The 12100-nt window shown below is 32.2% G+C and overlaps 3 protein-coding genes across 3 annotated transcripts; all 3 read right to left on the bottom strand.

The window, feature by feature from the left end:
- Positions 1 to 156: 156 nt before the first annotated feature.
- Positions 157 to 2085, bottom strand: TRIADDRAFT_53821 (uncharacterized protein; the record flags this gene model as incomplete). Its single annotated transcript, XM_002109584.1, has 4 exons — positions 157 to 246; positions 518 to 644; positions 735 to 941; positions 1166 to 2085. 4 exons carry the CDS (start codon positions 2083 to 2085, stop codon positions 157 to 159), a joined length of 1344 nt encoding a protein of 447 aa, XP_002109620.1.
- Positions 2086 to 5026: 2941 nt separating this feature from the next.
- Positions 5027 to 6626, bottom strand: TRIADDRAFT_53820 (uncharacterized protein; the record flags this gene model as incomplete). The annotated part of the gene is made up of 3 exons (XM_002109583.1): positions 5027 to 5162; positions 5276 to 5482; positions 5713 to 6626. The coding sequence occupies 3 exons, from the start codon at positions 6624 to 6626 to the stop codon at positions 5027 to 5029; spliced, it is 1257 nt and encodes a 418-aa protein (XP_002109619.1).
- A 3634-nt stretch (positions 6627 to 10260) lies between these two features.
- Positions 10261 to 11848, bottom strand: TRIADDRAFT_53819 (uncharacterized protein; the record flags this gene model as incomplete). Its single annotated transcript, XM_002109582.1, has 3 exons — positions 10261 to 10375; positions 10491 to 10697; positions 10935 to 11848. The coding sequence occupies 3 exons, from the start codon at positions 11846 to 11848 to the stop codon at positions 10261 to 10263; spliced, it is 1236 nt and encodes a 411-aa protein (XP_002109618.1).
- Positions 11849 to 12100: the final 252 nt, after the last annotated feature.

The raw sequence follows: 12100 nt of genomic DNA, 5'->3' as shown, positions 1-12100 counted from the left end.
ATGAGATACTTTCACATGACATTTCATTCTGATTTTATCTCGATTGTATAGAAAAACGTACACTAAATCTATGAATTTATAAATATATTATTAAAATTCGGGTTCTAGTTTGCCATTGCCATTACTTCCCGCACTTTATTTTCTCGCTTGCGATCTCTATTGACAAACAATCTTGATAAAGCAAGCTTTACGGCTTTCCTGTCGCTTAATCATTAGTTCTGGAACATTAAATATAATTTTTGTTCGCTATCAGTAAAAGATGATTCTCAGATGCTCTTAAATTAGAGTAATTTCATCGTTTAACCCTAGTAATTAGCCATAACATGAAAGTCTTGTCTAATTTCATACATCGGATATCATATTCCCAAGAATATTACTTAAATAGTAAATTAACAATTAGGGCGGTATACTGCGAATGAGCTCAAAGTCCATGACGTTATTGAGAACTATTCTTGCTAAACCATTTAAGCTGTATACTGTAAGACTCGATCTCTACAGTTATTGTGATTTATTGCACCTTTGATTTCTCTTGTTTAATTTGGTCAAACGGAACGAGTTGATTCAATTTGGCGAAATCGACTGAAAATTTATAAGTGTTATCCTCACTTTCGATGTTAGTGAGCATGTCCACAAATTGATGATTTCTGTTCGGAAATAAAAAGGATTACGGATAGTACTTAGTCAAGGTAGCTCTTGGTTGAACTATCAACCGTTACCTAATAAAGTCAACTTACCTAATGATATCTTCGCGTCGATAATGTTTTATTTCATAGACGGTATTGAAAGAACAAGAATCTGTACCAGTAAAGTAGGCCAATAAGTTAAAATCTTCATCTGGATTCTCTAAAGCTTGTCGAAGTAGACTTTCCTCGTTTAATTTATGTGAAAATCTAAGCATGACACTCATCGTAGGAAAGAGACTACTAATTAAAGGGATTTCCCTAAAAGTTGAAAATATTGCAAGTGAAAATATCGAATTAAATGAAACATAAGTCGTTTCAAGCTAGATTGTGGTAAAGGAAATTCAATCTGCATAGACGAAGTTTAAGAGATCGCGATCATTACTTTATTGATTTTACAATCTTAATTACGGTAAATAAGAAAGCTTTCAAGAGAAAATGGTTCGTTTACGTCTTTAACATAATCTAATTATTAGAATTCTTACGTAGTTCGGACACCATTTTCGCCTTCTTTAGTCTGATAGGGTCGTATAATAAATAATTTTAACTGGCAATCAGTGACAGCAAGTCGTGGTCGAATTGTTGTTAACTTTCCTTGTATATTATCAATACCATCGACTGGGTTAATAGTTAACTTGTCAGAGAATTGGATTAGACGAGAAGGTCGTGAGAATCGAGCAAAAACGATACCAGTGATAAACGCCAATAATAACTGAGCTATAAAAGCTTGTAAATTAGCGATCAGGAGTATACCGATATGGACTCGACTAATATCTAAACTTTCCGAGCTTAAACATGTCGTTACAGATAAACTATAGACTAGCCAGTACCAAGGAGAATAAGCTAATTCAAGATCGATAATATCAGCTAGGACATAAGTTATAGCAAAGACAACGCAGACACCAAGATAAATCATACCAATTAAGGTAAAGATATACTTGAATGGCAGTCGAATAATATTACCATAAAAATCATCTCCCAAGCGAAGTTGATAATTTTTAAAAATAATTTGTTTCATTCTGCTCACTGACGTACTACTGATTTTAGACATATTACCGAAATCTGCTTGCTCGGCAATTTCAGCATAATTAAGGCAAATGATATTCCATATAAAGCGAGCTAATACAATTATCCACTCCTTGATGATTTGTACTAACGTTATGATGCCATTTAATATATCTCGAGAGAGACTACGAAATGAATGTTTATCTTTGGAGATGGTGGTTACAACTTGTGAAAGCCGTCTATAATCACGCAATAATTGTCGTTGTTGGTTAGATAATTGACATTGACCTTGACTACCTTGATGAATTTTACCATATTGACGTTTAGTAGACGGCCAGGTTTGGCGTCGTTGCCGTTGTTGTGGGTTAATTTGATTTGATGGATGATTTAGTGTAGCCATTAATGAAGATTGATTAGGATCGTTCAAGTTTAAAATGGTAAAGCGTAATCCATAAAACCTTCTAATGTTATTTACTTGTTGATAATGATAATTCAAAGACTAAGAACTATCCTTCGATCGCGTCTATTACCAAATTACTTTTAATCGATCGAATGATATTCCTAAAGTCTATTTCTTGGATAATTCGTTTAAATTTCAACATGAAGATGATAGTTTTATCACCTATACTTGATGAATATACCGCAAGGTAAAGTAGTAAACTGATCCAAAATCAACTTAAGATGAATATAGGACAGTCAACTAGGTTGATATAATGGGTGGAGGATGATGACTTACTAGTGAACAGATGCAAAATCAACTTAGGATGAAAATATATAACAGTATGCTTGGTTGGCATAAAGGGTGGATGATGATGACTAGTAGAGAACAGATTAAAGATCAAACTTAGGATGAATAGAGAACAGTATACTTAGTTGGCATAACGTGTGGATGATGATAATTAATATAGCAACTTGGAATATTCTAGCTATTATAAATATACTATAAGGTATCTTACCATACATTGAACTCAGTCATGATTATAATAACTCCTATTGCTTTTATAATTTTATTAATACTACTTTACAATGTTAATCAATTCATAGTAGCTAGTATTGACACAGAGGTAAATCCCGGCTAGGGTGTCTTAACAAGTTGCAGGAAGATCAAATAATCGTAATGCTGATTCATTGTGTTTCTAACTATTCTATATGTTGCGTAATATTGGTCAGGAGTTTCTATAATTTACTTTAGAACAAAGACTCACGTTTACAATTGTAACAGAAACAATATCCTCATCATTGGAAAGTATATCATTATTCTTGCATAGTGCTGGTATATATGCAAGAAACTGATAGTTTACGAATTTTAATTGGTTATCTACACCGGGCTTTACATCGTAACTTCTTAATCACCGTAGAGATCTCAAATGGTATACTAATGTAAATTGAAGGTAGAAACAATTTGATAAAGATCAAGACTAGATAAAAGACGAGAGAAATAGATAAAATAGATCATTCAATCATCAAAGAATGGTACCCAAAATAGATAGTTTATTCTATTGGTTTACCAGGGTTTTCTTTTGATAGATAGAGGCTTCTTTCTATCTTTCTTTAGGCTGCAGGTACTGGTGGACGTACGAATATTTATATCGAATGGTATACTAGCGTAAGCGGAAAGTATCAATAGTCTAGAATAGATCAAGCCAGGATAGAAGACTGCAAAAAAGGACTAAAGGGTGCTAGTATCTTTGATTTTGATCTTTTTGTCCTCTATATGCAAAGAATACTCGATAATAAGTTAATCACGGTTTTCACTATGACGATATAAATAAGATACGCTCATATTGCTCAAGGTGATTAAGATATTGAGAGATGCTGCTTGAATACCATTATATTGTATAAGATCATTTATTTAATAGTTGCAATATTAAGTCATGCAAGATGAACAGGAATAGTGGTATCGGAGAACGAAATCTATGTAGACAAGGCAAATTGGTCAATGCAAAATGATATCAACAGAAGATGATTAAGTCTTAAGATAACGGTACTAGAGAATAATATGTAGAGATACGATATATAAACGAAGGTACTAGAAGCCACTTAAATATATATCTAGACAAGGTATGCTCGTAGGTAAATGCGAAATAATACCGTAGATGATTAACGTAAAGGTATTAAAGAATGATTTGTAGACACGATATATAAACTTAAGTACTAGCAACTGCTTAATAAAATATACAGACAAGCCATATACTCGTAGGTAAAGGTACTTGTAATAACCGAGTAATAGTCTCTTACTATTACTGTTTGTTCACCTACGTAACCCCAAAATTTAGCCAGCCACTGCACTACTACAAGTAGCTGAAATCATCACAGTAATGGAGAATGATAAGTGAATGTTATGGTTAACATCGATTAATGGATAGCATCAGAACTATCCCGGGTAGTATCGATGTTATCAGCCACTTCTACTGAAAATATAGCGAAGATTAAGTTAGAAAGATCGTATGAGGATCGTTGAACTTGTATACTAGACCATTTAAGTATCTACGCTAGTGGATGATAAGAACATCGAAAACGATACATTATGTAAATGTAGCAAATAAACTATTGCACTAGAAGCTGCTTAAATGTTATTATGATTATACATATGTAATTAATTGTTAATTCAAGAAGTGTATTATGAATTCATGGAAGATGAAAATGATAAAGGCATCGAAGAACGATATCATATGTAGACGACAGCATATAGACGAAAGTGCTAGGAGTTGCTCCAATTGACATGAAATTTCGTTTTGAATTTATGATTTTATCTCGATTGTATAGAAAAACATACAGTATACTAAAACTATAAATATTCTGTGGAAAACTTTGGTTGTAGCTTGCCATCGCCAATACTTCCCTTAATTTACTTTCTCGCTTGCAATCTCTATTGGCAAATAATCTTAAGAAAGCAAGTTTTACAGCTTCACTATCGCAGAATCATTAGTTATGGTACGGATTAAATATAATCCTACTTCGCCATCAGTAAAACAATCTTCTAATATCATTCAATTAGAGTCATTTCTTCGTTTTGTCCTAGCAATCAGCCATAATGCAAAGCGTCTTGTCTAATTTTATACATCGGATATCATATTTTCAAGAATATTACTTAAATGATAAATTAGCTATTAGAAGCTCGTATACAATGAATAAGCTCGAATTCCTATAGATGTCTTGATTGATCGTAGTTTTGATTCCCTAAGTTAGACTAATTAATTTTTTTATTTAAACCAACAAGTTTTAATATTATTAGACCTTTTTATGCTATTTTTAGATCGCTAATGACGTTAATGAGAAACATTCTTGCTAAATCATTCGAACTGCATACTATAAAATTCGATTTCTATAGTTGCTGTGACTTATTGCAGTTTTGATAACTCTTGTTTAGTTTGATCAAGTGGAACGAGTTGATTTAATTTGAAGAAATCGACTGTCAATTTTTTAGTATCATCTTCAGCTTCGAGCTGAGAGACCATGTTCACAAATTGATGGTTTCTATCAAAAGTAAAATGATTACAGATAACTGTTTCAGTAAAGGTAGCTCTCCATCTGCATATTAGCTAACGCTAGTAAAGTAATAATTCATAGAATTTTACTTCTCGACTTACCTTTTGATATCTTCGCGTCGATAATGCCTTAATTCATACATGGTATTGTAAGAACAAGCATCCGTGCCAGTAAAGTAGGCCAATAGGAAAAAATCCTCATTTGGAGTCTCTAATCCTTGTCGAAGCAAACTTTCATCATTTAATTGATGTGAAAATTTGATCATGATATCCAATGTAGGTAATATACTATTTGTTAATGGGAGTTCTCTAAAAATTGAAAAGCGAAAATGTCGAATTAAATGAAACATAATCCATTTATAAAATGTAAGGAAAGCAATTTCGAGCTAGATCATTGTAGAGGAAAATTTTTTAATCTGTCTAGATGAGGTTATAAGCGCTTAATTTATTTTATAATCTTTATTATGGTGAACAAGAAAGCTTTCAAGAGAAAGGGATTCGTTTATGACATCAACATAACCTAAAACTAGAGTTCTTACGTAGTTCGGACACCATTTTCTCCTTCTCTAGTCTGATAGGGCCGTACGATAAACAATTTTATCTGGCAGTCGCTAACAATAAGTCGGGGTCGAATTGTTGTTAACCTTCCTTGAATATAATCAGTACCATCGATTGAATTAATAATTAACTTTTCAGAGAATTGAATTAGGCGAGAAGGTCGTGAGAATCGAGCAAAAACGATGCCGGTGACAAATGCCAATAACAACTGAGCTATAAAAGCTTGTAAATTAGCGATCAAGAGTATACCGATATGGACACGACTAATATCTAAACCTTCCGAGCTTAAACATGTCGTTACAGATAAACTATAAACTAGCCAGTACCAAGGAGAATAAGCTAATTCAAGATCGACAACATCAGCTAGGAAATAAGTTATAGCAAAGACAACGCTAACACCTAGATAGATCGTACTAATAACTATAAACATATAGCTGAATGGTAATCGAATAATATTACCATAGAGATCATCTCCTAAGTTAAGTCGATAATTTTTATAGGTAACTTGTTTCATTCTCCTAGATAAAATACTGCTTATATTGGTTTTATCGCCATAATCTGCTTGTTCGGCAATTTCAGCATAGTTAAGGCAAATTACATTCCACATAAAGCGAACCAATAAGATCAGCCACTCCTTGATGATATGCGCTAATGCTTTAATAGCATTTAATATAGATCGAGAGAAACTCTGGGGCGAATAATTATTTTTGCAGAGGGTGGTTACAACTTGCCGTCTAAAATTACGCAATAATTGTCGTCGTTGTTTGAATAGTTGGCATCGACCTTGATTGCCGTGAATATTTTTACGAGATTGAAGTTTGGTAGATGGCCAAGTTTGGCGTCGATGCCGTCGTTGCGGATAAACTTGATTGGATGGATGATTTAATATAGCCATTAAGATTGATTAGAATTGTTCAAGTTTAAAATATCAAAGCGTGACTTTATCGATTTTCCTTAACGCTATTTATTTACTAACAGGTATAAAATGATCTTTTAATTGCTTTTATTGCGAAATGGAAGTTGCGTATCTTTTCTATCGACGGAATGATATCATTAGAGTCTATTTCTTGAATAATTCGTTTAAATTCTAACCAAAAGAATATATAGTTTATTTTCTACATTTAATTTTATAGCAAGGTAAAGTAGTTTACAGATCAAAAATCAACTTAGGATGAATACTTATATAACAGAATACGTGTTTGGCATCAAGGATGGATATTAGTCCATGTAGCAACTTGGAACATTTTAGCTTTATGAGTCTATCTCCCAGGTATACTACCATACGCCGAATTCAGCAATGATAATGATTATTTTTATTACTCTTACAGCTCTATTAGTACTCTCCTGTAAGATTAATAATTAATAGTAACTTTTATTGATATAGAGTTAAATTCTAACTGGGGTATCTTGAGCTAGAAAACGGCCAAACAGTCAAAATGCTGATTCATTGTGTTTCAAAACTTTTGTACAGAGTTGTTTTTATTATGTTAGACAGTTTCCATGATTTTAATTGACAACAAAGACTGACATCTACAATTACGATGAAAATAATATGCCCGTAACATCATTGGAAAGTATATCCATATCCTTACTTTGATCATCCACTTTACCAGTATCGATCCAAAAAGAGATACATTATTCTAATAGTTTATCAGCATCATGCTTTACATCGCAACATTTTATTCACTGTATAGATCCTCAATGATATACCAATGTAAATTAAAAGTAAAAACGATTGGAAAAAGATCACGTCTAGATAAAAGACTATAGGTATAGATAAAATGGGTCATTATGAAGAAATGATGACGAAAATAGATATTTTATCATAATATCTTGTCAGGACTTTCTTAACGTGGCAGCTTTTGGTGGAAGCATTTATGTCTAACGATATAATAGTATCAATTGAAAGTATTGATAGTTTAAAATAGATTAAACCAGGGTATATGATAGCAGAAATGGACAAAAGCGTATCATTATTATTGACTTTGATACGTTTAATCTCTATACCGTGTGCAAAAGAATGAAATGAAACCAGATAATAAGGTAATAGCTGTAATGCGGCCCCAAATATAGCTTAGATTACGATCCAAGGTTGTATGAGAATAGTTTAAACTGTACGAATTATGAATAGATCGCGCGATGGTAAATTTAGATCTGATCTTGATTCTTAATTGGCAAGATATGATTATGTAGCTGAAACGTATTCTATGACTTAATGTATATGAGTATAAACCGTGAATTTTGTTGTAATAATTAAGATAGTCAGATAGTCCTTGGTAGAGGTTAGACTAACCAAACTTATGTAATTACATGTAGAGTGAAATTTACAAGAAACTGTAGTTCTTGATTTAGTGTTGAAGAAATCACAATGAAAGATAAATATGATAAGAATATCGGAGTATGATATATATGTAGACGAGTATTACGGTGTTAAAGACCACCGTAAAGTAAAACACATTAAAGAGCTTGTCGTTAGGATTATGGATTGTAAAATTAATTCATTTTTTCTAGCAAGATCGAGTGAATTAGTTAGTTACCTAATTTTTAAGAGAGCTCCAAGATCAGATCGTATTCTAATCATCACTGTCTCGTATTATATACGCGCTCTAACGTATTTTAAAGTAGAATATAAAGTGATACAAATTTAGGTCTAAGAATAGACGAAAGCCTATATCGTTTACTAGTATTAATTTTTAGCTATTCACGAATATAAATAGAATGTATAAAGCGAGTTACTTTTATAATAATAGAAAGTCTGTCATTTTATCGTTTATGCGTAAGGAGTCTATATCATTTCTGCCATGAAACTTAAGGGAGAAGTTTATAGTTGTCAGGAAGGACTAATTTTGATAATAGTTCGAGATAGAAGGAGAAGATCCAGAAATATGTCCGGTATATCTTTATCACAAGAATATCATATAATCATATTGGTAAAATTTATTATAAATGAAAACAGATGCTATGTTGAAAAAGCTTACTGTTCCGATTCGTTTAAAGACTAACTAATATTTATATATCGGAAGAAAATTGGAGGTTACTTTAATTCATCACTATAAATTGTTTTACGTTAAGATACTGTAGTATTAGAGCCAATTAAAGTTCATAATGCTAATATACTGCAAGACTAATTGTGAATTAAAGTATTATCTGTTACCCATCACTAAGTCCTGCGCAGTATTTGTCGGTTAACAAAATTCTATTTACCACATAGAAGAAAGAAAATATTGAATACCTAATGAGGCAGTATATCGATAATTATGGAAGGCAATTGTCTCTAAATACACATACCTCAGTAACCTAGAATGATCATACTTTTCCAAAACTGATCTCCTATGAGTAATAGTGTTTATATAGCTTCTATTGTACAATCTAATTCATGGTCTGATACTGTAGCGTAAAAGCAATCACTGTCTTTACTCATATCTTAATAATCTAAAACCCTTATTATATTATTATAACTGATCTGTTGATAAAAATTAAATTAAATTGGCTAGTATGAATGTATAATAACTGTATTAGTTTTGACTACCCACTTTAAAGATATCACTGCAATCAATAAAGATTATTAGTCTTCAGTCTTATGAAGTGAAAATCCTATTTATTGTTGAGTTTGCTGCCGTTATTTAGCCCTTATAAAGCAATTATTTTACGCAATAAACCGATTCTTCCGTCTAGATATACGCAGATAATCTAAATTGACCACTGTATGTGTATATCCAGATATATTAAATGATTCATTTTAACAACATTGGTTCAGTAGTCCGAATGTTGCCAATATTTATTCAGGTACGAAAAATACTTCAATTTGTTAAATCAAGTAAACATATGCTGTGATATAATTTAAATTGTTAATATAATTTCTGTTTAATGCTATCACCATCATAGCTGCTAATTAAATAAGATACTTTTACATGACATCTTATTTTAATTTTAATTTACGATTTTATCTCGATTGCGTAGATATTCGTATAATAAATCTATGAATTTATAAATATGTTCAAATTTGATTCTACTTTGCCATTGCCAATACTTCCTGAAATTTACTTTCTCGCTTACGATCTCTATTGGTAAATAATCTCGGTAAAGCAAGTTTTACGGCTTCGTTGTCCTTAATCATTTGCTATCTCGCGGCATGGATTAAATCAAATAGAATTCTAGTTTGCTATCAGTAAAGATGATTGTCAGATACTCTTGAATTAGAGTCGTTGCTTCACTCCGCCCTAACAATCAGCCATAGCGTAAAAGTCTTGTCTAATTTTATGCATCAGGTATCATATTCCCCAGAATATTACTTAAATAGCAAATTAATTACTGGGAGCTGCATACGGTTCTATGAATAAGCTCAAATTGCCATAGTTATTTTGATTTCTTAGGCAAGACTAATTGTTTCGTTCAAACGCAACAAACCTAAACATTGGTGGACATTTTCATGCAATTTGAACTATTCTTGCTAAACCACTTTGAACCACATACTGTGGGTAAGCTCAAATCTCTATAGTTTTTACGATTTATTCTAGTATTGATTTCTCTCATTTAGTTTGATCAAATGGAATAAGCTGATTTAATTTGGCGAAATCGACTATAAATTTTTCGACACCTTCTTCAGCTTTGTCTATAGAGATCATGTCCACAAATTGATGGTGTCTAGTCCAAGATAAAAACGATTGCAGATAGCACTTTTAGTTAAGGTAGCTCTTCGTTAAACTATCAGTCTGTGCTAATAAAGTAATCATTCATACACTTTTATTTTACGACTTACCTAAAGATATTTTCGCGAGAATAACGTTTTAATTCATACATAGTATTGTAAGAACAAGCATTCGTGCCAGTAAAGTAGGCCAATAGGATCAAATCTTCATCTGGAGTCTCTATTGCTTTTCGAAGTAAACTTTCATCGTTTAATTGATGTGAAAATTTGATCATGAAATCCATTGTAGGAAAAGCATTATTGACTAAAGCGAGTTCCCTAAAAGTTGAAAACATTACAAATGAAAGTATCGGATTAAATGGAGCACAAGTTATTTTATGAAATGAAAGAACATGGTTTTAAGCTAAATCATTATAGAAGAACATTCCAATCTACTTAGATGAGGTTATGAGCGCTTTATTTATTTTTGGGCCTTAACTATTATAAATGAGAAAGCTTTCGATGGAAAATGTTTCGTTCACGTCTTCAATATCATCTAATTGCTAGAATTCTTACGTAGTTCGGACACCATTTTCTCCTTCTTTAGTCTCATAGGGCCGTACGATAAACAATTTTATCTGGCAGTCGCTGACAATAAGTCGGGGTCGAATTGTTGTTAACCTTCCTTGAATATAATCAGTACCATCGATTGAATTAATAGTTAACTTATCAGAGAATTGAATTAGACGAGAAGGTCGTGAGAATCGAGCAAAAACGATGCCGGTGACAAATGCCAATAACAACTGAGCTATAAAAGCTTGTAAATTAGCGATCAAGAGTATACCGATATGGACACGACTAATATCTAAACCTTCCGAGCTTAAACATGTCGTTACAGATAAACTATAAACTAGCCAGTACCAAGGAGAATAAGCTAATTCAAGATCGACAACATCAGCTAGGATATAAGTTGTAGCAAAGGCAATGCTAATACTAAGATAGATCGTACCAATAAGTATAAACATATAGCTGAATGGTAATCGAATAATATTACCATAGAGATCATCTCCTAAGTTAAGTCGATAATTTTTATAGGTAACTTGTTTCATTCTCCTAGATAAAATACTGCTAAAATTAGTGTTATCGTCAAAATCTGCTTGTTCGGCAATTTCAGCATAGTTAAGGCAAATTACATTCCACATAAAGCGAACCAATAAGATCAGCCACTCCTTGATGATTTGTGTTAACGCTTTAATAGCATTTAATATAGATCGAGAGAAACTCTGAGACGAATAATTATCTATTGAGAGGGTGGATAGAGTTTGCCGGCTGAAGTCAAGCAATAATTGTCGTCGTTGTTTGAATAGTTGGCATCGACCTTGATTGCCGCGAATATTTTTACGAGATTGACGTTTGGTAGATGGCCAAGTTTGGCGTCGATGCCGTCGTTGCGGATAAACTTGATTGGATGGATGATTTAATATAGCCATTAAGATTGATTAGAATTGTTCAAGTTTAAAATATCAAAGCGTAGCTTTATCGATTTAGTCGGATGCTATTACTTATTGACAAATATTAAAACTATCACTCGATTACTTTTATTACAAATAAACGTATCATATCTATTTATCGATAGAATAATATCATTAGGGTCTATTTTTGGGGATAAATAATTCAAATTCTAACGAGAAGAATATGGTTTATCTTGTATACTCGATACAGCAAGGTAAAGTAGTTAGCAG

The sequence above is a fragment of the Trichoplax adhaerens genome, genomic scaffold, assembly GCF_000150275.1.
Source record: "Trichoplax adhaerens TRIADscaffold_2 genomic scaffold, whole genome shotgun sequence".
Classification (NCBI taxonomy): Eukaryota; Metazoa; Placozoa; class Uniplacotomia; order Trichoplacea; family Trichoplacidae; genus Trichoplax; species Trichoplax adhaerens.
Note: the sequence above shows the minus strand (reverse complement) of the source record. Positions and strands in the feature narration are given on the sequence as shown.